The sequence below is a fragment of the Myotis lucifugus genome, unplaced genomic scaffold (assembly GCF_000147115.1).
Source record: "Myotis lucifugus unplaced genomic scaffold, Myoluc2.0 scaffold_27, whole genome shotgun sequence".
In the NCBI taxonomy this organism is placed as follows: domain Eukaryota; kingdom Metazoa; phylum Chordata; class Mammalia; order Chiroptera; family Vespertilionidae; genus Myotis; species Myotis lucifugus.
Window position 1 is genome coordinate 8,494,255 of NW_005871075.1, and position 26,950 is coordinate 8,521,204.

General features: G+C 42.4%; 1 protein-coding gene across 1 annotated transcript; it reads left to right on the top strand.

Annotated features, from left to right (window-relative positions):
• Positions 1-1,000: 1,000 nt before the first annotated feature.
• CUNH8orf89 (chromosome unknown C8orf89 homolog) lies at positions 1,001-13,926 on the top strand. The gene is made up of 4 exons (XM_023751906.1): positions 1,001-1,160; positions 3,840-3,993; positions 7,581-7,636; positions 13,629-13,926. The coding sequence occupies exons 1-4, from the start codon at positions 1,034-1,036 to the stop codon at positions 13,778-13,780; spliced, it is 489 nt and encodes a 162-aa protein (XP_023607674.1). The 5' UTR covers positions 1,001-1,033; the 3' UTR covers positions 13,781-13,926.
• Positions 13,927-26,950: the final 13,024 nt, after the last annotated feature.

Here is a 26,950-nt window from a genome sequence, read left to right on the forward strand (position 1 = left end):
CTCAGAAATCAATAAAAATATATATTTTTTAAAATGATGCTATTGTTTTCCTAATTTTATTTTTAGATAGTTTGTTGTTGATGTATAGAAATACAAGTGATTTTTTTTGTGTGTTGATTTTGTATCCTGCAACTTTACTGAATTCCTTTATTAGTTCTAACTTTTTTGTTTTGGTGGAGTCTTAGGGCATTCTTGCACATAAGATTGTTTCCTTTATAAACAGGAACAATTTTGCTTCTTCCTATCCAATCTGGATGCCTATTACTCCTTTTTTGGTAACTTCTCTATCTAGGACTTGCAGTACTACATTGCGTAGAAGTGGCTAGAGTGGGCATCATTGCCTTATTTCTGATGTTAGAGGAGGAGCGTTTAATTTTTACCATTGAGTATGATTTTAACTATGGGCTTTTTACTAGTAGCTTTTATTATGTTGAGGTAATGTCTCTGTATTTCTAGTTTGTTCAAAGTATTTTTTTATCATCAAAGTGTGTTGAATTTTATCAGATGTTTTTTCTATATCTGTTGAGAAGATCATGTGGTTATTTAATCCTTCATTCTGTTAAGTGGTATATCACATTAACTGATTTTTGTATGTTGAACCATTCTTGCATCCCAGAGATAAATTCTACTTGGTAATGGTGTATAATGGCAATATTTTTGAGAGAATCCTAAACATTTTCTTGTACATAATAACTTGCTGTTGGACTTAAATTGTTTTTATATTGCCAATTACCTATAACCTGGAATTTGAAAGAATTCATTAAACTTTATAAAAGGAAAAACTCTTACTACATATTTTAGCTATATTGTTAAAGGCCTCTTGCTTTAAAATACCAAGAATATGTATTTAACATACATAATATAAGTAAACTTTTCATTTAAGTTTATGTTAGTATTTAATCTGTATAATGAAAAACAGATTGGAAAAAATATTTCTCTTTGAAATACCTTTCTTTTCTTTTTGCTTTTGTATTTTGTGTCCCAAATTCGGATCAGCATGTCACTTTCATCAGCACTGTTGAAAGAAGAAAAAATGCCAGGACTATCTCCTGAAATCAAATTTGAGACTTCTGATGTCACCAGAAATTCCATGGACAGATATTTTCTTTTTGAGAGTGGTTGGAGGAAAGCGGTTTTCGAAACACAGAAGTTGAAGAACGGTAACGTCAATTTTACTCTTATTTGACTTAAGAAAATATAGAAATAGTGAGTTTGAATTTACATGTATATTTTTAAAGTAATAAGAGACATTTTATAATGTTTGTAACATTTAAGTAAGAATACTGTCTTAAGCTTACGGAAAAGATAAATGGAAGCAAATTAAAATTAATTTACTTCATGTAATTCTGTGACTCATGATAGAACAAATTTAAAGAACTACTTCCCTTGATATCAGTGCAGTTCTCCCTCTGTTGGATCATGCTACTTTTCATGAATAGTGTTTGTTTTCAAATACCTCAAGTCGCCCTTGCTGGTTTGGCTCAGCAGTTGGAAAGTTTGCCTGTGGACTGAAGGGTCCCAGGTTCCATTCCAGTCAAGGAAGGGCACAAACCTCAGTTGCAGGCTCAAATTCAGGCCCCAGTTGGGGCACATGTAGGAGGCAACCAATCAATGTGTCTCTCTCACATTGACGTTTCTCTCTGTCTTTCCCCCTCCCTTCCACTCTGTCTGGAAATCAATGGAAAGGATGTCCTTGGGTACAAACTAACAAAAAGAAAAAAACAAAACAAAACTGGTTAAATACCTCAAGCTGGTTTTCATATTTTAAGAAACCCAGATCTTTTACAGCACCTTTCTGTATTAATAATTCTAATCAAAATTATGTCTTCTTTCCTTTCCTGTAAAAAGTATTTTATATCCTACTAGAGGCCCGGTGCATGAAATTCATGCATGGGGTGGGGAGTTGAGGGGGGTGGGAATGGGGGTCCCTCAGCCCGGCCTGCGTCCTCTCGTAATCCAGGACCCCTTTGGGGATGTTGGGCCTAAACCAGCAGTTGAACATCCCTCTTGCAACCCGGGACACTGCATGCACCAGTGACCATACTTTTCATACAGGTGAAAGGCATCTTGCTGTTGTATGGGCAGCTACATTTTTTGCCCTGATTATAAAAAGTAGTACATAACATGATCCTGCTGAGTCAGTAGTACCATTTTCCCCATCTTATGGGTGGAAAAACTGAAGCAGAGAGAAGTTACGAAATTGGCTTTGTCACACAGGTATAAGTGTCAGAATCAGGGCTGACCATAAAATGTGCAAGCCAGAGTCCATGCATGTCATTGCTGCATCATCCTGGTGTTTGTTTTTTTCAGTTTTAGAGTAGCCTTGCTAGGTTTTAATTTTTAAATCTAAGAGACTGTTCCCAATATATACGGTAGGGTCCCTAGGCCTAGCCAGCAAGCAGGGCCATCTGTGGGGCGACTGGTGGGTGGGACGATCTGGGAGCCCCTGCTGGCACCCGCCTTGGCTGGCAGCCTGGAGCCACCTGCTGGCTGGCCCCTCCCCCTGATCGCCACCACTGATCGCTTTCCTCTCAGAGGGCAGACGCTCAACACAGGAGCTGCCCCCAGTCGGGAGGCGGAGGGGGGCAGGGGGACAGCTCTTGCATTGAGCGTCTGCCCTCTGGTGGTCAGCGCATGTCGTAGTGACCAGTCGTTCCACCAGTCATTCCACCGTTCGGTCGATTTGCATATTAGGGTTTTATTATATAGGATAGTTGCTCAATAAAGACTAGTTTGAGGACTTTTGACACGTAAATGAGTATGTATAACTTTCCCTCCTTAATTTCAAATTATAAATTACATTTTTTATTTGTCCTGAATTCTGCCATTAGCTTTATTGATGAAGATATAATTCTTGAAAATAGCAAAATTTGAACTCCCTCACCATTTCATCACTTCTGGTTTTGAATGTGTTGCTACAGTTTTTCAATTTTTCCACAGGCTTCCCATTAAAGGTACTCAGAAGACACCCGTTTATCTGTCCTCCTACCCCCAGGTTTAATTGCTTAAAAGAGAATCTATATATTTTTTTGATCAAGAGAAACTTTTTTTTTCCAAAAAAGAAAAACAATCAAAGTTTGTATAAGAGCATTTTGAGTATTTAATATAATTCTAGCCCCACTAAATATCTTTTTTATTACTGGGCTAGACTTGCTCAGTAGAGAAAGCTTTAAAAACAATTCTCTATGTTTAGTTTAATGACCAACCAAACCTTTAATCTCAATCTTTTTTTCCCTTCATTTTGAAAATTTTTAATAATTTGATAATCTCTTTGTCTAATGATATGTGAGGTCAGTAGAAGAAATCTTGGTGTTTCAATATTGTTATTTACAGATTTGGAATTTTGCAGCGAAATCATTAAAATCAGTGCCTGGAAAAATAAAATAAAATCAATGCCTGAAAATAGAATTCTTTTATCTCTTATTGCTAGCTCAGGTGATCATGTATTTACATTCCTTGATTTTCTACGTAAAATCAGGAAGCAGATAATGTAAGACTCTTGAAAGTGCTTTCGGCTCTTTTCAGTGTGAATCCATCTAATATTCTGAGGATTCTAGAATCATGAAGACAGAGGACAGTGAAGACTGTGAGGCTCTGGGAAGCTGTCCTTTTTCTTGGTTCGAATCTTAAGCAGCCCCTTACCCACTCTCCCCTGCCGTCCCTATGTTAGGAATTCAGGTGTTCTCTCAGGAAAGATGGTAGGTAAACTACAGTAGCTTAATTTCCTTTACTTATGACACATTTAGTATGTTTTGTTATGCATTGTAGTATTAGGAAAAGAAGTTACATACTTTTAATCAGGAAATAATGAAGGTGGTTATGATACTATTTTTTATTAGAATACACCCAAGCATTTGGTCTAGAAGAGCTCAGAGAACGTGTCAAAATGCCATACTTACCAGGATTGCAAAACTGCCAGAAAAGTGTGAGTTCCCCTCCACCCGAGGTTCCTAGCAGACGGCCGTGCATTGACACCCAGATGCCTCCAGTCAGGTAGGTCCTGCCTATTCCATCTCTCCTGTTGAATACTTAGCTGGAGTAATACTTCTACTTGGAGAGGTCTTTCTGGCCCGTGAATCCAGTTCTTTCTTGCTTACTAATTTTTTTCCATAAAGGATTTAATTTTGTGATTTTTATTCAGTTTGATAAGTAGGAATTTCCCACGGTTGTTAAGTGACATTGTCAGAAAGGATATGAGGTCTTTTTTTTTTAAATTTTTATTGCCCTAGTGTAAGTTGCTCATGAGAATATTGGAATTTTTAGCAATAAAAATAAATGAACTCTGCAATATGAACAGATCTCACTACCCTGCATACAGAACCTTGCATTTCATTTCCCATTTGAAGTGATGGAGGGGTGATTCTGAATGAGACATCAGCCTAATGAAGAGCCTGCATTGTTAATCAGAAATGAGTTTGTCAGCTGGAATCCTTGCATTTAAAAACATTGTTATGAACTAGAGGCCCAGTACACAAAATTCGTGCATGGGGGATGGGTCCCTCAGCCCAGCCTGCACCCTCTCCAATCTGGGACCCCTCGGGGGATGTCTGACTGCCGGTTTTTATTAAACTGTGTTTAATAAAACAACGTAGTTTATTTAAAAGTTCCTGTCATTGCGCTTTTACCTTACCTTGACTTTTTCACCTAAACTGCCAGTCGGACATCCCTCTCACAATCCGGGACCACTGGCACCTAACCACTCCTGCCTAATTGCCCCTAACCACTTCTGCCTGCCAGCCTGATCGCCCCCAACTGCCCTCCCCTGCCAGCCTGATCACCCACAATTTGCCCTCCCCTGCTGAGACCCACCTCCTCCACCAGGCCCCACCTCCACTGTGAGCATGACCATCTTGTGACAGCCATTTTGTGATGACATTAGGGTGTGATGCATGAGGGCGTGATGACCACCTAGGCTATTATTAGTATAGATACCTTTCCCACTGTAAATCAGACTGACATATCCTTAAAAGAAAACCCCTTTCATTAAAGGGATGTATGTATATATTCATTAGTAAGGCAGTCTTCTATTTGGTTTCTGCTTTGGTTTATTTATTTATTCATCGGGTATTTATTGAATGGCCAGCCTAAAAACAAGACAAAGCATTGAAAGCAGTCTGATTTGCAGATCTCTTTAGGGGAGAATTTATATCTTTACATATATTTATATTTTCATGTCATGAGCTTTAAAGTCAACCAGTTGTACATAGTGCACAAGTATCAGAATTTCAGAGTTTATATCTTGAGTTTTCCACCAGTATTATGCTCTTGCTAACTACTCAAAATAAATCCTGATAATATAAATAGAAAACTAGAACATACTAAAAATGAAAAGTTGTGGTTAATTTATATCTAAATTGTGAAAATAAGAGCTTTGCAGAAAATTTACCCATCTTAACATCGATTTTTATTGTTGGGTGTTCTAGCCTTTTTCATTTTGATATATTTTTATTTTAGTTGTAATTTTAGTGTACTTACAATGTTTTACTTTGCCTTTTTCACACACACACACACACACACACACACACACACACACGTACGTACTTATCTCACTATATAATCTTCAGTTATTGATGTTATTAAACTGTGTTTAATAAAACAACATAGTTTATTTAAAAGTTTCTATCATTGCACTTTTACCTTACCTTGACTTTTTCACATTTGTGAGCAATAGCACACATAAAATCTTTCCCCTCATTTTAAATATTATCTGAGGACAGATTGCCAAGCTCTAGAAATATACTAAGCAGCACTGCTCTTTCTGAAGTGAGATTACAGTGAGACAAGGCAGAGCCAGAGACGGTGGAAGAGAGTGAGTTGCCAGTAGAGTAGATGGTGGGAATTAGAGAGACAGGACGGTAAGACTGTGGAAAGAAGAGGGCCCCCTGGGAACCTGAGTACAACACCTACTCAAGGACACTGTGTTTCCATCACCAGGACACCTGTATCCCTGTCACTTAGCCCATCCCTGTCATGTCCCCAGGGGTCACAGCCCTTGATGGGGAAGGGAGTAAGAGTGTGGAGGGCTGCCTGTGATGATGGACTTGTCTCAGTCCAGGCCAGTCTTCTGACCCTTCTTTCAGTGTGTATGATCCCCTAAAAAACTGGAAGCCCAGAAAGCACCCCCTGAATTAGCCTATTCGGCCTCTAAATTTTCAGTCTTTATGTTGCTTCCTACTGTTTCACTCTATTTCAGTTTTTTGTGTGTGTTCTTTTTTTAATTTTTCATTTGCAATTTTGGCTGTTTGTGAGATGATTCATCAACATTTCACATTGACTTGAGTGTCAATTCCATAAGTCAATGAAAGATAATTTGAATATATTGCAATTGTGTTATGACAAGTGGTCTTCATATATAAGCGGAAGAGAGGAGCTAAGTGCATGATGTTAATGAGTGCATGGCAAGCAAAAATGTTAGTTCTTGTGCCTGTCTTTGAAATGAGTGTCTTTATTTTCACCATTCTGGTGAGGACACGTTGAGTTGCCTGCAAGTTTTGTTGTTGTTTTTTGTTAATCCTCATCCGAGGATATTTTTTTCCATTGCTTTTTAGAGAGAATGGAAAGGAGGGAGGAAGGGTGAGAGAGACAGAAGAGAGAGAGAGAGAAACATCCATGTGAAAGAGGTATATCCATTGGTTGCCTCCTACACACACCTGGCCTGGGGCCGGGGATCAAACCTGCAACACAGGTAGGTGCCCTTGACCGGGAATCAAACTCGAGACCCTTAGGTGCTCAGGCTGACACTCTATGCATTGAGACACGCCAGCCAGGGCTACAAGTATTTTATTCTCCTCTTCGTATTGCCCAGCTCCCTGTGAAGGAACAATCTTGGTAAAGCAAGGAAGTCCTCATTTTTGTTTGTTTTGTGTACAAACCTTTACCCTCTTTGATTCTAAAAGACTAATGTGTTTTCATATTTCTTTAATGCTAATCAGAAATTTTCAGTGACTCTCAAGGCACAGTCTGGTAATATAACTGATAGTAGGAATCCTAACGGTGATGAGTATTTAAAAGTTTTGGCTGACTTCTAAAGTTTAATGTAGCTACAAGAAATTCGGAATTCTTAGGTACCCTCTCACCCACAGCAGATTCAATCATGGCATATTTCCTACATATTATCTAGATCTATCCCAGGGGAATGAGAGTTAATTATGTCAAACTTTAGATTGTGGGGATGAATAGGTGATAAGTGTACAAATAACTGAGTTGGTTAGCTGGCATATCCAGATACCCTGTTGATCTAATCTTGATTCCCTTCCTCATAGCATTCCCTGAATCATGATTAGTGAGAATTAAGATAAAAATAAATTGAGATAAAGATGGGAAAAGTTACACATAACACTCCTTCATGGGTAAAATTTATTAGCAAAAATTGAAACATTAAGTTGGTTCATATCTGTTTCTGATTAGATTAGCTATGATGGAAGGAGTTTCGTTTCTTTAAAGTTTATTTAATTTCTTTGTGATGTCCTTCAACAGGTGAGTCTCACTAGAAGCATGCTTCATGTCTCTTACTGCATTTTGAAAGATTGATGTGCCCTGGATTTGTAGAGAAGTGACTTCATGATAATATGTAATTTCAGGATAAAGAAGACCAAGGAGTCCTGCATTGTGGTACCACTTCTGGAGAGACCAAAAGGCAAGCAGGCTCCTCTTTTTTCTGACCACATGTCTTATTGGGCTGCGGAATACTTATCTTTTGTTTTAAACGTCCTTTCTTTCCACTGATTTAATTGTCTTTGTTTTGTTACTGCTTCTTTGAAGCTTTAGTTTATAAATGTAGTAGATGCTGTGTTCAGTATATCGTGTATCTTTAATATCCCAGGACCCTGGCATGGGCCCTCCTCATCGCAGGTGGACCATTGCAGTTGCCTGCAAACTAATCTGGCTTGGAATTTCTGGCCTTTGAAATCCTTCAATACTGCAACAAGCCTAAGACCTTGGCCTCTAATCACATCACTCCCTTCTTCAAAAACAATTCCTCCACATTACCCTCAGACTAAAGTATGAACTCCTTAACTTGGCACTGAACCCTTTACCATCTTGCACTAACTTGCCTTTCTGGCCTGATCTTCTAATTAATTATTTTCCTGAATCCTCTGTTATCTTATCACATCCAACTGCAGAAACTTATCTCTATGCCAATAGTTTGAGTTCAAAAGAACTACTCGTAACATTGATTTATTCCTAAGCCTTTGGTGACTAGGAAGGTTTATAGCACCAAGTTGTATTTTTACTTATTTGGAGTATGAATTTGTTCCTTGAAGTGATAAAATCAGGCATTCTCACCTCCACATTTCTGATGTGTTTGATCAGAATTTTGTTTTTCAAAATTAGATTCTGAAAAATCAGTTGAGCCCTTTAGGTGAGGTCTACAAGATCATGGGAATTTCTTGGCAGCTCTGGTATCTAGACTTACTGTCTCAGCCCTAACTTTTGTGTGTTACTGATTCCTGGGCCTTACACTAAGGGAACCGTATATGGCATGTGACATGCACATGTCTAGCATTTAAGTTCTCCAATAAGTTCGTGCTCATTTCCTGAAGGAATTTTATCCAAAGTTAAATGGGAGACATTCTTTTTTTTTTTTTTTTGAAAGATTTCTTGAAGTCAAAAGTTTTCCACTTTCTTGTCTTTTGTCGACTATTATGTAAGCCAGGGTTTTTCAACAATGGCACTATTAACATTTCAGACCAGATAATTCTTTGTTGTGGGGCTCTGTCCTATGCATTGGAGGAGTTTAGCAGCATCCCTAATGCCAGAGTATGGTCACTAGATGCCACTATATGGTCATCAAAAAGGCCTCCAGACATTGCCAAAGGTCCTTAGGGTGCAAAATCACTTCCAGTTGAGAACCACAGGATTAAGTATAACACATCGAACATTATATATTATTTACTATTTGTCCTTCAAACTATCAAATGTTTCCTCCTTTATCTGTGTATAACAATTCTTTCTTTACCAGTTGAAGATTTTTTAACCTTATTATTATTTTTTTAATATATTTTATTGATTTTTTTCAGAGAGGAAAGGAGAGGGATAGAGAGCTAGAAACATCGATGAGAGAGAAACATCGATCAGCTGCCTCCTGCACATCCCCCACTGGGGATGTGCCCGCAACCCAGGTACATGCCCTTGACCGGAATCGAACCTGGGACCCTTCAGTCCTCAGGCCGACACTCTATCCACTGAGCCAAACCGGTTAGGGCTTTTAACCTTATTTTTATGATAATCACAGTTATCCATCACTTCCATGAGTTTATACTTATAGACGAATGGAGCTAATAGAGCACCTCCAAAGAAACCACAGACACTAAAATTGTAGAGTAAATAATATGTAATGCTTTCTCGACACTGTTAGTAGCAGTCAGAATTGACTTATTAGGAGCTTTGCAAGTTCAGTCTCTGGATGGTCATAGGTTAAATGTTCATGAACTTCTCCTTGGATATGTCCTTTCTCTGAATTTCCATATATATAAACAATTTCTGTGATCAATAGGCAGCATAAAATAAAAATATACATGGTAATTTAAGCAAAAGACAACTTGGCCCAAATGAACATTTGTCTGCCTATGTTCCAATAGGCCAAGTTTATGGTTCTTTTGGGCCAGATGCTATATCTTCTTCACCTTTATAACCTGCAGTGCCTACACCAGTTTCTGCAATATAAAGAGTGTTCAGTAAATACTTGTTGATTTTCCTTGAGTCATGCAAGAACACAGTTCAGGCACTCATTCACCAAATGTGAATTGAGTATCTATTCTGTGCCAGGCCTTGTTCTAGATGCTTGGGCCTCGGTTACATCCCTCCACAAAACCAAGGTCCCAGGCCTTGTGGAATTTACATTCTAGTGAGAGAATACAGCTGACAAACAGCCTATATAATAAAGAGTAAAATGCTAATTAGACCGAACAGCAAAACAACCATCTGAAGGTCGTTGTGAGGTCCAGCCGAGGCAGCTGGGGCTGCAAGGGCCGAGCTCCTTGCACGAATTTCATGTATCGGGCCTCTAGTTAAATATAATAAAGAAGGTCCATTGCCTAGTATATCAGAAGGTGTAAGTAAAACAGAAACAAAATAGAATAAGGGAAGGGAGATCAGGAGATCTGGAGTCAGAACAGGTTTACTGGAGAGGGTAATATTTGAGCCAAGACTTGAAAGAGGTGAGGGAATTAAACTCCTGGAAAACAGTTACTCTCTTGGAGCCAAGAAAGATCCCAGGGCAGGATGGTACCTGACCGGTTGGAAGAATTCAGGAGTCAAGAGTGGCTAATCTCAGAGTGTGAAAGACCAGGTAAATGAGGTAACATCTGACCCTGTAGGGCCTGGAAGGGTCACTGTATCTAACTCTGATTGAAATGAGGAGCCACTGAACAATTTTAACAAAAGAATGATTTCCATGTGATCCGATTTAAGTTTTTAAAGGATCATTTGGTAGCTGCCATCTATTTCAGTAGTTACTCCTTTTAAAAAAAAAAATGGCCCAATCCTGGTGATGTGGTTTAGTTGGTTGGGCGTTGCAAGGCCCATGCACCTAAAGGTTGCTGGTTCAATTCCGGTTGTCAGGCAGCTAATCCATGTTTTGCTCTTGCATCGATGTTTCTCTCTCTCCTTCTCCCTTCCTCTCTGTGTCTCAAAATCAATAAAAATACTTTATAAATTAAAAATAAATAAATAAATCCTGTAATTCCATTATAATAAATAAATACCCATAGAACTTCCACCTCCAGCTGTGCTGGAATAGCTTCTATTAGATGACTTTACCACTGAGAATTAGCATAAGAGCTAATTATAAAAAATCATAAAAATATATTTTATAATAAATATAAAAGTTGTATATTTATTATTAATATAAAATAATAAAAATATTAAAAAGCAACTACTTTAAGGTGCCAAGAGCTCTCATTTCCAGTAGGATTTCAGAGCTGAGATATTGGAGAAATAACCACAGAGAAGTGAGCCCCAAATTCTGTGAGCAGTTTTCTCTCAGGTGTTTGCCTGTTCCTAAGGGGCATGTCTGCCAGGTCATATGTCAGGACCTCAAGCATAAAACAGCCTCTTTGAGGCGAAAGAACTGAGCAGAGGTTTCAGTAAGTTAGCATTTGCTGGGGAGATAGAGGGGCAGGTTAAGGCCTAGCCAGGAGAGCCATTAGTGAACTCCCAGGCTCTCAGTTAAAACTCCCAGAAGCTGCACACAATAAAGGCATCCCAAAAAGAGACAAGCTTTAAAACAGCCTATAGCCCATCCTTGGCCGGATTAAAGTGACGGCTGCCAGAAGAAAATGAAATCTCTCTGGAAAACATAAGGTGACAGAGCCTTGCAGGTAAATCACTTGAGCCATTTGTTTTCTTTGGAGGAGTCTTTTAAAATGATCCAGTCATTTTAACTTTAGGACTCTTAAAGCATTCTAATTTGTCAGTCAGTTTTGGTAAGTTATATGTTCTAGAATTTCTTCCATTTTGTCTAAGTTTTCAAATTTATTGGCCTAAAATTTAATCTTTGCTCTATCTGTACTTCTGTTCCTTTTCTAATATTACTTACTAGAGTCCCGGTGCATGAAATTTGTGCACTCAGGGGGTCCCTCAGTTGGCCCTGTGCCCTCTTGTAGTCTGGGAGCCCTCAGGGGATGTCCGACTGACGGCTTAGGCCCGCAGTTGGACATCCTTAGCACTGCCGCAGAGGCGGAAGAGGCTCCCGCCACCTCCGCTGTGCTCACCAGCCGTGAGCCAGGCTCAGGGCTTCTGGCTGAGCAGCACTCCCTCTGCAGGAGCACAATGACCACCAGGGGGCAGCTCCTGCATTGAGTGTCTGCCCCCTGGTGGTTAGCGCTCATCATAGCAACTGGTTGTTCTGCCATTCGGTTGATTTGCGTATTAGCCCTTTATTATATAGGATTTGTTCCTTCTGCCTTGTTTTCTTGATTAATCTCACCAGAGGCTTTCCTTTGTTATTAGTCTTTTCAGTGAAGAACTCTGATCTTTTTAAAGTTTCTTATTGCAAATTTGTTTTCTGTTTCTTTTCTGAATTATCATTTCCCCCCATGTTCTGTGGGTTTATTCTTTTCCTAATGTATATCTTACACCTCACTTATTAATTTTCAGCCTTTTTTCCTAACACAGGAAATTTAGAAAATTATACCCTAAACCATACAGAGGTTAATACCCTAAAATTTCTCTTTTGTTTCACCACACAAGTTTTGTAATATTTTTATCATCTACTTAAATGTTTATTATGATTTATTTTTTATTGATGCATAATTTAGAATGTGGGTAAATTTCTAAATATTTGAGAATTTTTATATTTATCTTATTGCTGACAACTTCAACTTAATTTTATTGGTCTGTATGATAACAATTCTTTGAAGTTTTTCGAATATTGCTTAATATCTAGCATCTAGTTATTTTGCAGCCAGAGGGTCTAAGATCAAGTCCATTGCAGTGCTAAGCACAAGAATGCTGATCATATTCTTGCCCTCTGCTCTCTCTGAACTTCTCACTCATGTTACACACTCAAATAAAAACAAAACAAGCAAACCCAACCACCCTGGAGATTTGAAGACAGTTTTTTTGATACTTGAAACTTTAACGTGAAATAACAGTATTTTCAAAATAATATATGGATTCATATATTATTTTCAAACACTTGTGTGTTTCAAAATAGAAGTATTTACACACACTTACATATTTAGGTAATAAGTAGTGATTTACATGGGAACTTTGAATTTGGTGGATTTAGGTTCAAATCCTGCCCCTAACAATGGCTAGAATTTAGGCCTCATTAAATCATTTTAAAATATATAATCCAAGATAGTACTAGTTACCTACTTCATTGGGTTGTATGGATGAAATAGATGAATAGAGTACTTGACATAAAGAGATCACTCACGCCGAAACCGGTTTGGCTCAGTGGATAGAGCGTCGGCCTTCGGACTGAAAGGTCCCAGGTTCGATTCTGGTCAAGGCATGTACCTGGGTTGCGGGCACATCCCCAGTAGGAGATGTGCAGGAGGTGGCTGGTCGATGTTTCTCTCTCATCGATGTTTCTAACTCTCTATCTCTCTCTCCCTTCCTCTCTGTAAAAAATCAATAAAATATATTTAAAAAAATAAAAAATAAAAAAAAAATAAAGAGATCACTCACTAAGAGTGAACCTACTAGTATTATTACTATTCCTACCACCCTATAAGAGAGGCTCAGAGAAGGCCCATTTCACTTTACAATTTTACTATGTTACTTCACTTAGTATTTATGAGAAATGGTTTCATTTGCAAAAAAATAACTTGATAAGCACTTAAAGCATTAAATAAGCTAATTATTTATAGAGATAATTTTTATGGAGGATACATTTTTATAATTATTTATAGATAATAAATTCCACAGCCATCCCATGTTACAGACACAGATTTAGTTTTATATAATTAAATGCATGCATTACAGGTGTTTTTAGTGAGATATTTTTGAGATGACTTATCACAGTCACTTTAGAAAGTAAGTAGCAACATTTCTAATTCAAGAAATCATAGTGCTTGGTGGTCGCTCGAGGAACAGACATTTTGCTTGCACTATAGTTGAGAGACTACCATTGATATGTGATTATTTGAATTTTATCAGCTGATCTTTTTTCTTGACAGGTTCTGGCTTCAGCAATCCCCTCGCTGGAGCACCCCCTCAGTACTTACAGAGACTTTCCAGAATGTCCATGCTGGAGTATGACACCATTCGTCAAGAAACGGCCACGAAGTCCAAAAAGGGTAAGAGACGAGAGCTGCGAGACTGCTGGTAACACGCAGCACGACGCTTCTTCACTCACCATTAAGGCTTATACTTCTTCCCTTCCTTTTTCTTTTTCTTTCTTTTTGATATGTGATATGATATGGAATGATATATGTAACAATGGAAATGTAAATAGGAAATAAATATTTTATGTTACATTCAGAATACTTTGTGCTTTGTTAACTATACAAAGAGACATTTAAGTTATAGATTATGTAGACACAATCATAAGAAAAAGTATGTTGCAGCCCAGCTGGAGTGGCTTAGTTGGTTGAGCGTTGTCCTGTGCACCAAAAGGTTGCCAGTTTGATTCCCGGTTCAGGGAATATACAGAAGGCAATCTTCTCTCTCTCTCTCTCCCTCTCTCTCTCTCTCTCTCTCCCTCTCTCTCTCTCTTCTCTCTGTCTCTCCCTCTCTCTCTCTCTCTCTCTCTTCTCTCTGTCTCTCTCTCTCTCTCTCTCTCTCTCTCTCTCTCTCTCATTTCTTCTCGCATGAATTTTATGCACATGATTATGTTTTTTTGACTCAACTTGAGAAATGTTTTGAGTGCCTCTGTAAAATGATATTCACCAAGAGCTGTAGAAGATTCAAGAAAAAGCTCTAGTTGGGGTTCGAAAGCACCAATATAAACCCCTACTTTTCCCTGCTTGAGTGTGAAACAGTTGTGAGGTACATATTCAAGCAGATGACGATGAGAATATTAGCTTTGCTTGCTGATAAAACCTGGAAGGAGATCCTGGCTTAGATGTGTGGCAGCCTCCTAACACTGAACTTCAGAATTGGGCCATCGTACACACCCAGGTAAGTGCTGACAAGCTCAGACTCACCTGCCGAGTCAGGGCCTGGATGGCCAAGCAGAACAAGGCTCCTCCACTGTAGACAGGCAGGTCCCCGAGGCGGGGAAGAGGGTGGGGAGACTTGCCCCTCTGTGGGGAGCAGGGGAAGGTCTAGATCAGGAGGACACTGCTCCACTAGAAAGCCTGAGGGGTGGGAGAGGCGTGCTTGCCAGGAACCAGGAGAAATCCAGCGCACCAGAGTCTGCGATCCAGTGAGAGTGGGGTACAGGCACAGCAGAACCTGTATGATATGGGTTATGGAGGGTGTTACGGAGGGTCAAGAACAGGGCGGTATTCCGGTGGGAACGCTTCCTGGAAGATGCAGTGTTCAAAGTGGACCTTAAAGCCAGGAAAGATGAATAACATAGCAGAGGTGCAGTGTGCATTTGGGAGTGACACTGTGGGTGGAACACTGGGGAGCAGAGGGCAAGCAGCAGAATTCACGTGCCTACAGGCACCAAACCAAGTGCCATGCTGAGTGACACCATGAGATGAAGGCTTTGGCGAACTGGGCACTCACCACCCAGCTTTAGCTCTTTGTCACCTGGGAATGTAGGCCCAAAGTCACCAGATATTCCAACTTTTCATTAGATTCTAGATTTTCATGTGAAGCCTTCTAATGTGTCAATGTTAGCAACTAATTAGAAGTTTATGAAGCCATTGTGTGGGCCAAAGAAAGTTACATGTGCCAGCTAGCGCTGGCTTTGGGGGCCATTCTTTTCTGCAACCTCGGGGTCAAAGGGTTAGAGGGCAATAGGGCTTGAGATAAGCGGATGATATCTGGTAGAGAGCCTCAGATCCAAGCATGAGTTTCTATTTCCTCGCTTTCTCAATGGGAGATTTTGAGTCTGAAAGTAGATTATTGCTTTTGTGACTTAGGAAGATTCATCCAGGCCAGATTGTGATGGGAGGAGACTAGGACTAGGGAAACCAGTGAGAGGCCATTTATAAAAATTGAGGTAGGAATCTCTCAATAGAAAGGTAGAAACAGGACATCAAGGCAAAGCACCCAAGATCAACTGATTGGACATAAGGGTATCAAGACAGGAAGATGCAAAACTAGCTCATTTCTAGTTTTAGACATAGATTCTCAAGAGGAGATGCTAGTTTGGGGGAATAACAGGATGAATGCAACTTTGAGTATATTCAGTTTAAGGTGCCACCAGGACATCCATCCAGAGATGCCAAACAGGTAGTTGAGAGCAGGTGTGTTGTTCCGGAAAAAGATGCTTGACTGGAGTTAGAACTTGGAAAAACATGTGCATTGCCAAGGCTGAGTTTTCCTGCTAAAAATGTAGAGAGAGAAGAGAGGCCAGATTCATAAGGGATGGGAGCGAATAGGAAGAAGACAAAAATAAAAGAAGTAAAGCATCACAGATAAAGGAGAATGAACATATTTCATGTTCTTGCATGCTTTATGTTCATGTATAAGGTACACTATTAGTATGTATGTGCTTATAGGCATTATCACAATGCATCAGTTCCTCAGGGGATAACTAACGTTACCTGGAGATGTTTGTGCTGACATTTGCATTTCGATTGAGAATGATTTAGATATTACTTGTACCTTTTCTTTCTTCTAGTAACCCATTCCAAGTGTGGTCAATGATTTAAGAAATGGGAAACAGGAGAAAAGGTCCTCTCAAACATTTTGTGAACTCTTTCTTGGATGAGCACTTCTCAATACCTTTAATTGCCAAATGAGTTTCATCTAGTGAGCTCCTATTGTGTACTCTAAACATTTCATCTCATTTGTAAACCTTATTAACATCCTAAAAAGTAGGTAGGTGATAGTATTCCTGTTCTATAAATGAGGTAAACAAAGGGTCTTTGTTTTACACTGGCTCTCAAGTTAGAAAATAGGAGAACTGAGCCCTAGTTGGACTTCGGACCAAAGGGTCCCGGGTTCGATTCCAGTCAAGGGCATGTACCTCAGTTGCAGGCTTCTCCCCAGCCTGGGCTCTGGTCGAGGTGCATGCAGGAGGCAAGTAATCAATGTGTTTCTTTCACATTGATATTTCTCTCTGTCTTCCACTCTCTCTAAAAATCAATGGAAAAATATCCTCGGGTGAGGATTAAAAAATAAAAATAAATAGGAGAACTGATTTCTCACCTGCTAAGCTCCAAAGCCCATATACATAAATTTAATGGAATAATAACTTTTTAAAAACTTGAACTTAGTTGATACATCATGGTTTAATTACTTAAAATGTAGGGAAAGATAGTACTTGCAGAGAGGAAAATATCTCGTAATGTTGAGTTAAGTTCCCGATGTACGACGCCAACACATCTTGGAGCATTTATACCAGTAGAATAGAAAGATCCCTGCCCCCACATCCCCCATGAAAAGTTCAACTCAAGTCAATTTGGGAAAGGAGTGGAATGTTTATTTCTTTTTAATAAATGAGATATGCTGACGATAATTAATCACCTTTTTAGCCTTGGGTTGAATTTAACTTATGCTTTTCATTAAATCTGGTTTTTTTTTTTTAAACCCACAGGCTCCACTTCCTTACATTGCATTCACTCTTTTTGTCCTCATGAATTTTTTAGAAAAACAACAACAAAACACAACAGCACGTAGTTAGTACAGAGAAGGCTCATGTCACCCCCAAGTAAGATAAACCCACAATTAAGAGATAAGGGGTAATGCCAAGTTCTGATATTGTTGCTAGCATGGATATTAAATTTATGATTGGGGTTGAAGACAGTCTTGCCAGAAATGATCTTTTTGTGTCTGTAATTTGGAACGTGCACCTGTGTAAGCCACATCAATCATAATCTTGAGAAACTGTACCTTTTGATAAATATTTAGGATGGCAAGATTGAGTCCTGATTTAAGGATGAGAAAATAGTTCTTTACAAAGAATAGTTCACTCAGTGACAGATAAATCATTAGTCAGTGATAGTTTTAAAGAAATTTCCTAAGATTCACTGCCTTCTCTCTAATCCTAAACTCATCAAACAGCCTTCTAATATGTAATTTGGACTCCTGAGTAAATATACTCACCAAAAACCAGATGCCTTCTCTGGATGACAATATAACTAAAGTTTTTACATGTTCACTGTGCACAGGGCATTGTGGGAAATGCTTTTCATCTAATATCTTATTTAATCATCCCAACAACCCAACTTGACAACCCCTAGTCAATTCGTTCTCACTCCATCCCCCTGGGCGACTGTTATCTCCTCTTCTCTCTTCAGCCTTTCCCCAACCTCTGACTCCTTCCTTCTTACTTCCCTGAGAACATAGGAGCCATCCGAAGAGAACGTCCACTCACTGTTCTGTGAACCTACTTGTTTCTGGGCTCCTGCACCCACGGCCGTGCTCCTCAGAGCAGCCCCTCACTCGTGCACAGATATCATCAGCATTTCCCCTCCTGACACCGTCATTGCACCGTGTAAAACTTGCTGCAGAGTCTCCTGTCTTAACCCAACATTTGACCTCTGTGATCTGCCCTCCACGTGTTTCCCTTTACTTCGTGCTAGCCACTTCCCCTCCGTCTCCTTGATGAGGTCATACAGGTCTCACTGGTGAAGTGGCATGTCTGGGCTTTGAAACTTCAAAGGCAGAACTGCTGATCCATTTCTATGTTCCTAGTTCTTGACTCTGCCTGGCACATAGTGTAAACTGAAAAGCACTTGATTATTTTGTGAGAAAGAATGCAGTTAGAGGTCAGTTGGTGATGAGACAGTTCAGACCAGAGACACTGGACTTTCCAGTCCACAGGGTCACTAACGGAGTTTCTACGGAGTGGGAACAGGTAGGAGATCTGATGGGTAAGTGGCAAACTTTGGTTAGCACTTCAGAGAAGGAAATTGGGTCTAGTCCGGCAGGAACTGTCTTCAAAGGCTAGCAGCCCGGAGTCAAATGGCCACTGCCTAGTCAGTAGTGAGGAGCCCATTGTCTCAGGACAAATTCATGGGAAACAGACCCTCAGGTGGAGACGCACAAAGGGAGTTTGCTGGCCATGCTGTCAGGAGCAGCTCCGAGGAGGGAGAGTCCCCAGAAGGAATGGGCAGAGGAGCCAAACAGCAGTGGCCAAGCCCCTCAGCCTTATGAGACCCCGAAGCAAGGAGACCTCACCTTCATCAACTCCAACCTCTTCCCGCTGACCAGTCAGTCACTGGACGTGAACTGCGGTTGGGCAGGGCTGTGACCCTGGCAAGGTGCTCTCGTCTGTTGAGAGCACTGTCACCACGAGCACCCCAGAGCTGGGGGATGAGTGCTGTGTTCCAACAGGGAGATCTGGGTGGCACACCCCAGTATCCACCACCCTGCTCCCCAGGGAGCCAATGCATCAGGTAGGAAATGAAGTTGGGCACCCAGGAGTGGAGGAAGAAGAGGGCTTGGCCTTGTGCTGGTAAGGCTCCTGCTAGGACGTGGTTCAAGGGAAGAGGTTCATGGGTAGGGTCAAGGAAGCAGACAATCGGGAAGGACCCAAGACCACCGCTAGCGGAAGACTGTTACCACCCTGAAGGGCCTAGGGAGGAAAGTCATGCCACTGAGCCCAGTGGGGACAGGAGCTGTAGTCACGAGGGACGCCCGAAGGTGCACCATGGGAATGGATAAACCCCAACCTCTTTACCACTACTCCCCCCTCGGTGCAGTACCCCGCATGGCCAACACCAGCTGAAAGTCAGTCCCTAACAGCCTGGCTGAGGCATTCCATAGGAGGTGGCTCTGGGCTCAGAGCAGGATGAATGGAGAGTGGATTGGGGGTAAGCAAATGGAGAACCACCAGCAAAGGGCACAAGTTAAAAACTATCCAGGGATTAGAACTTGTGGCCAAGAGCGAGATGCTGCTCTGCGCTGCCTTCCAGACTTCTCTGCTGACCAAGACTGAGGCTGACCTAGAGCCTGGGATGGAACTGAATTTTGGGTGGGTCTCTGATGTGAGGTGTGGACCCAAAGTACAGGGGCAAAGTTGAACAAAAGATGGGCCAAATGGTCCCAGGTGGGAAGACTGGAGGGGCCAAGGGGAAAGGAGGCCTGGAGAGCAACATAAAGCCCAAGAAGGCAAGAAATCCACTCCACCCCCACCAAGGCCTGCTGTTTTTGTTTGCTTACCGCTGAGGTCTCCAAACCCGGGGTCAGATGAAAGACCAGGTCTTCTTCCAGTGGCATTTGGACCGGTGAACTTGAGGACGGCAGCTTGAATGTGCCATGCAGCCTGAAAAACCTGTGAGACGTTGGGAGGGGGCAGGAGGGAACAGGAAACCTTGAAGTGAGGGAACTGGTGCAAGGATCTGTCATAACCCATCACCTAAAATCACCAGCGTCTGATGAACACACACGAAGTCCAAGTGATGGTGGCACATATTTGTTCCTTTTCCAATCCAGTCAGCCTGAGTCGGGCATCTGGGAATGCCTGTCTCCTCCTTTCATCTCCTCTACCTGTTTTTAATCCCTGTAGCCTACCTCCACCCCACCCCTGCCTCCACCCCGCTCCTGGGAGTGGGAGGGTAAGGCTCTGAGAGTATTTTACCCGAGGAGATGAGAAGGTGGTGGCTGGTAAACAGGCCTCCTCTGTAGAATAGACGGGCTTTTTAGCTTTCTCACAGGAGCACCTGCAGGACATGCAGCCCTCTGGGTAAAACTGAATGACAAGGGGCTTTACCTGAATGACAAGCTGCTCTGCTGAGTCATTCAGGTAAAGACCTTCGCACCAGGAGCCAGGCCGGGAAGGAAGGGAGAGGGAGGTGGAAAACCCTGTCCTTCCACACTGGAAATAGTAATAACAACAATATTTCTAGTGGCTCATATACTGAGTGGCTGCTCTGTGCCAGATACATATTAGATGCTGTAATGTTGGCCATCCTCCTCCCCAAAGGTATGCCCATGCCCTAATCCCTGGAACCGGTGAAAGTGACCTTACTTGGAAAAAGGGTCTTTGTAGGTGCCATTAATTTAAGGATCGGAAGATGAGATCATCTTTGGTTATCCCCAGGTGGGCCCTACATCCAATGACAAGTGTCCTTATAACAGACACACTGTGACACAGAGGAGAGAAGATTATGAAGAGACTGGAGCAGGGATTGGAGTGATGCAGCCACAAGCCAGGGATGGAGCCACCAGAAGCCAGGGAAGCCCAGGAGAGATGCTCCCCTGGAGCCCTGGAGGGAGGGCAGCCCTGCCGACACCTCCATTCAGTCTTCTAGCTGTGAAAATAGAAATCCGTGTGTGTGTGTGTGTGTGTGTGTGTGTGTGTGTGTGTGTGTTCTGGTTTCTTATCTGGAGATTTTTTTCTTTTTAAATCCTCACCCGAGGATATTTTTCCATTGATTTTTAGAGAGAGTGGAAGAGAGAGGGAAAGACAGAGAGAAACATCGATGGGAAAGAAACACATCGAGTGGTTGCCTCCCACAGGGGCCCTGACCAGGGCCCGGGCTGTGGAGGAGCCTGCAACCAAACCAAAAATCCCCGTTGTTTTAAACCAGCTCCTTTGTGGCCCTGGGAACCTAAACAAATGCTCTACATGCAGCATTTCCAGTTCTCACCATGATGTGAGAATTGGAGGTGAAGGTGATATTTTCCCATGTTATAGACAAATTGGGATTTGAACCTGGGCCTGCTGGACCCGCAGGGCCCTGTGCTCCCCATCACAGCACCATGTCATCCAGTCCCAAAGTGCCTTCTGCATTTCTGGCTCATGAGCAGGTCCCTGCTTGCCCCACTCGGACTTGTTCATCAGCAACATTTAATTGATGGGCCGTTGTGTAGGCTGCAGATTAGGGCTGTGGATACAAAGCCAATTGTCATTAATTCTTCCTTCTTCAACCCATTTAGGGCCTGAAGCTTCAGGGAAGGAAAAGTCTAGCATAACCACCTCAGGAAATACATAGAAACAGTATGGAACCCTCAGTAATAGTTTCAATTTTCCATAGTAACTGACATCTATAAAGTGATTTACCCAGCCCTTTCCCTGACACAATTCCATTTGAGCCTTGGAAGACGAGGTTACCCAGAGATGATCCGTATGGTGATTTATTTCACAAATGAGCACAGCGGAGGGTGCCCAAGTCAACTGGGCCCTGGGCGCCACATGGTTACTGAGAAGCAGCTCCCCACAGTGCCCACCCCTCCTTGAGGGCCACCATAGACTCATAATCGGCCACATGGTTTCAAGTACTTACCGTTTATTTGGTTTTTCTGTCGGGATTGTTCTCCCTCGCAAACAAGGGAGAGCCGCCCCCGGAATGAGGAGGAGCTGGCTCCTATTTGAACAGGGTTGGGGTGTTGAATAAATGACTGATGTCAGCGGACAGCCCCGAGTCAGAAGAAAGCTGAACTAAGACCTGCTTTAGAATAAATATTTGTGATTCCTCAAGCAGCTCTTGCCTCTTAATGTCTGGCTTTTGCAAAATGCTTACGGCCTGCAGCCTGATGGATGCTTATGTTTAAAGAAGCAGAGGACTGGCCACCAGGGCCTCGTGACTCCACCAACGGGCTCAGCTAAACACAGAAACGTGTGAGTTCCCGGTTGTGGGCACAATTGACATTGGAATGCAAGTTGGTACCTACATATAATGGATACGTGAGGAGAGGAATGTTTTTCATTCATTCAGAGTTTTGCATGTGCCATCTTTTTATCTGAAACTAAAGAGATGTTGGTTTGATTTTCTATAACTCTACAAACCTGAGTCTAATCTGAGATCATGTGAGCATGAAGAGACACCAAAAATCTGTCTTCCAAAAACTGGATCTGGTGAAATAATGCCACCAGGGACCTTATCCTAAAGCTGATGATTTCTGGAGGAGCCGACACACGTACTGTCTATGCGTATAGAGTGTTTTTTTGGCAACAAAGGAAAAACAGACAGAAGAAAAGACAGCTCTGGCTCATGACAAGTCAATTTCATTTCATGTAAATGTATTTTAGTACATTAAAAATATTCACAAGTTGATTGACACATTAGAAGATTAGGCACATACAGTTGAAACAATTTCTGATAACTATCCCTTCCCCCAGCTACAGGTTTTGTGTGTACAATCTTTTTGTGTATGTGGTAAAATACACATAACATAAAATTTGCTATCTTCACCTTTTTTTAAAAAATCCTCACCTGAGGATATTTTTCCACCGATTTTTTTTTTTTTTTTTTTTTTTTTTTTTTTTTTTTAGAGAGAGAGAGAGTGAAAGGGAGGGGGAGAAAGAGGAAAAAAAAATCAGTGTGAGACACTTCGATTGGTTGCCTCACACACATGCCCTGACCGGGGCTGGGGATCGAGCCTGCAACCGAGGTATGTGCCCTTGACCGGAAATGAACCCAGGACCTTTCAGTCCAAGGGCCAACATTCTATCCACTGAGCCCAACAGACCAGGGTTCTTCACTATTTTTAAATGTACAATTCTGTGGCATTAAGTACATTCTCATTGTTGTTCCTTTCTTCTCTCCTTTTTCACTTTTCTTGGCTTCTGCCATCCCCACACAAATGCAAAAGATTCTGAAGGGAAAAAAAGAATGATCCACGTGGCACCTGTGGTAGGAGATCTCATCAAAAACGTCAGTGCTGAGGCCTCACTGTTTTGGGTTGCACTGCTGTGGCAAGGGGCCCCTCATCTGGGCTGGGGTGGGCTGGGGTGGGGTGGGGGCTGGGCAGTGGGGTGGAGGGAAGATGTTAACTTCCCAGGAAGAAGTGGAAAGTTTTCCAGTTTCAAAGGTCAGGTCTTCCTTAACCCTAGGGAGGCCACACAGATCTTTTGATGCATGAGGACCCTTCTCTGACCCAGCTCTAACTGATGGGCCGTCCGGTTGTGTGGTGGCAGAAGAGGGGAGGAGCAAGCTCTTTTGTGTTGGAGGACTCTGATCCAAACATCTGGGAAGAGAGGCGAAAAAGGTCTCTGTATCCTGAGGCTCCAATGCTCAAGCTCCAACTTGATACCAGTCTGAGGGTTGGCACAGGGCCCAAGACATTTGGGGCTGGTGGACACTTGTGCCCACCATGTGGCTAGAAAGAGTGGCTGGACCCGAGGATCCATCCATTTCAACCCCACGGCTCAGGAAAGAGTAGAGCTACCATGACTTCCCCACTGGTGGAAACTGGTCTTAGAGAAGGAGTTGCAAGCTCCCAGGGAAATGTAGTGATTCTGACATTGTTTATCTGGACTGGATGGAGCTGAAAGCAGACAGAATCCTAGGCATATTCTGGGATGGAAACACACATCTGCAGTCTTCAAAGTTGCTGAGAACATTACCAACCCTGCAGTTGAACTCATCTGCCCCATCCTATTTCTTGGCAAGTTTATCACAGTCCAGCTTGTCTATGGCCTGGGAAGATAAATGGGTGTGGCCATGGCCTAAGGTCCAATTTAGGGTCAGGAAGGTGGCCTGGGGGTCCACAGTCACGGCCCACATGGTTGGCTGATTGCTAAGCCCCACATCTGTCGCTTCCAGAGAAGTTGTGGATGAGGAGTGTCGTAGACCTCCCAGCATCATGGTCACTAGCTTTACCTGGCAGGATGGAATTGCCGTTAGAATACAGGCTCTGATGCCAGGCTGCAGGGCTCAAATCCCCACTCTGAAACTTGATAGCTGTTTTCCTGTAGTCAGGTTTCTTTGCCTCTCCAAGTGTCATCTGGGAACTGGAAATGTAACAATCCAATTTAATAACCTCACCTACTTCTTGGGAGGTGTTGGGAGAGGTAAGCAAAATAATGTGTCTGCCACAAGGTGCTTAATTCTGTCATTTTATTCCTTCAGGATCGTCCCCACGTCTCCGCAAAAGCCGTGGAGTGTCGGGTGGTGTGGGAAACGCAGGACTGCAGGGACAGACGAACCCAGGAAGGTTGATCAGCCACCGCCCCCCAGTGTGGAGGTTGAGCAGGACACAGTGACCAGTTCCTGGGTTTCTTTTCAATTTTAGCAGAAAGGGTATCATTTTAATAAGATGAAAGGAGGCTTGCCAGCTCCCAGGCACGGCTGTGTGTCCACACCGTCTCTGATCATCTGGAGAACTCTGAAGGGACCACACTGGGGCCCTCCACCAAGACCTGGGGACATGAGGACACAGGGACACGGGGCTGGGAGCCTTTCATAATTGCTAATGTTCAGATGGGGTGGTGGTGCCAGTGTGTTTAGAAAGACCTTTTTGAGCACTTTGAGCTCTCCCATCAGGGCGATGGGTCTGATTTCTTAAATTACCTGGTGGCAGTTTACACTTTTAACTTAGGGAAAAGCGAGTATGTCTTTAGCTCCATTAAAAAAGATATGTAATTTTCTAGAGAGGAAGGGAGAGGAAGAGAGAGTCATTGATTGGTTGCTTCCTGCATGCCCTCCACTGGGAGTCGAGCCCGAAACCTGGGCATGTGCCCTGACCAGGAATCAAACCATGACCTCCTGGTTCACAGGTTGATGCTCAACCACTAAGCTACACCTGCCAGGCTGATGAAATGGTACGTTGACTCAGTGTACTTTCTCTACCTAGCCGTTAAAAAGAATAAGGCTTGCCCTAGCTGTTTGGTTCAGTGGATAGAGCCCCAGCCTGCAGACTGAAGGGTCCCGGGTTTGATTCTGGTCAAGGGCACATGCCCGGATTGTGGGCCTGATCCCTAGTAGGGGGCTTGCAGGAGGCAGCCGATCCATGGTTCCCTCTCATCATTGATATTTCTATCTTTCTCTCCCTCTCCCTTCCTCTCTGAAATCAATACAAATATTTTTTTAAAAGAATGATTTAAGGACTAGCAAAAAGAGGAATAAATATGATTCTGCCTGCACGTCTAGACTTTCTCCCCACTCCTTTTTAAAGAAAGGTTTATTTTTATTATTTTTTAAGGAAATGTTTACTTTTAAACATTTTTATATATTTTCTACTTGAATCCTCTTATTGATTTTGAATTTTTCTTTTCATAAAAAATTAAGTGTTCTGGGACCAACAGGGTTCCAGGGACTTTACTCTTTCTGGTAATAAATAGTATAAAATTTTGGAAGGAGCGTGAAACAAATGGATTACCCAAAGAACCTGCGTTTTGGACACGACGCAGCTAAGCTCATTGCCATCTTATTGGTGAATGGCTGTTGCCAGAATGTGTTGAACTGAGGCCCATGCAAGTGATTTCAGTTAGTAGTTGATTCCAAACCCATTGTCTTTCAAGTTTAATATTGGTCCGCCTGGTCACCGTGGCCAAGAACTTTGAATAGAGAATAAAGACGAGGGGGATTATTGGCCTCCAAGCACCCCTCCAAGGCAAACCTTGCCTTTGATTGGGTTTTACGTGGATACTCCCCCCCCACCCCCCGCCCCGTTATGCTGTTCGGTACCCTTGCCCTGCATGCCAGAGCGGAGTTATTGGCGGGGGAGTGTTGACTCGCCCGGTGGGGATAAGCTTTTAATCACCTACAAAGAGCGGTTGGCCTCCCCTAAAAACGCTTCAGTAAAGTGGGATTCAGCTCAGTCGGCTCAGCCCTCGTCAGCACCAGGCTCCCTCGGCCAAGATGACTGAGCCAGAGTGGAGGTCAGAAGGTTAGTAAGCATCACCATGTCTCGCTGGCTGGCTTGTTTGGTGTATTCTTACTACAGCACAGGTGAATGTCGGCTAGTTTCTTTCCCGCTTTTATAAATGCTGGCGTGTCCATCTTCATTCCTTTCTTCTCTGCCTGCTTCTGCAAAGATGGCTGTGATAGAGCTGGGCAGGTGGAGCTCATCTGCAGAGCTGTCAGCTCCTAAGAGGGACTCACAGAGGGTGGTGTGGTGACATCGCCTGGGAGCCGGCCATGGGACCGGGACCAGGACCAGGAATCCAGCTCTGTGAGGGCTTCAGGCGGCGGCTGAGCCCTGTGTCCACTAGATGGCACAGTGACATTGGGCACACACACCACGGGCCCTGGGGCTTGGGGACTCACCCTTCCTGGCTTGATGGTCCCTGAACAGGAGCTGGAGGATCAGTAAGGTGGGGAGCTGGGGACAAACTTCCTAAGTTCTGTATCTTGGGTCCATTTTTCTGAATCTTTATTATACACACTGTGAACATTGTGTGGCTTTTGTAAAACTTTGGGCAATAATTAATGACGAGGAAACAGAAAGATACACAAATGCTTGATTATGCAGGAGAAATGCCAGTGAAATGTAGCTAACAATCTCTGATATGTAAAAAACGCCTCCTAACATTTGGGGACGGGGGAATATAAGGCTTAACGAGCTCTTATGTTATGCCAGGAATTGTCTTAAGCGCCTTATCTGCATTAATTCAGTTAATCCTTATAATAACGTATGAAGCAGGTGCTCTTAACATACTAATTTTTCAGACAGGAAACTTGAGGCACAGAGAGGTTACGTTACTTGCCTGCAGTCACAGAGCTAGTAAGTGCTGGAGCTGAGACTCAAACCTTGACTTTTGGCTCCG

Bases quoted from the DNA above. Each gene is read 5' to 3' on its own strand.
- CUNH8orf89 (XM_023751906.1), top strand. From the start codon at position 1,034: ATGCCAGGACTATCTCCTGAAATCAAATTTGAGACTTCTGATGTCACC. The intron at 3,994-7,580 runs GTAGGTCCTGCC...ATGTAATTTCAG, and splicing joins ACCCAGATGCCTCCAGTCAG to GATAAAGAAGACCAAGGAGT. The intron at 7,637-13,628 runs GCAAGCAGGCTC...TTTTCTTGACAG, and splicing joins ACTTCTGGAGAGACCAAAAG to GTTCTGGCTTCAGCAATCCC.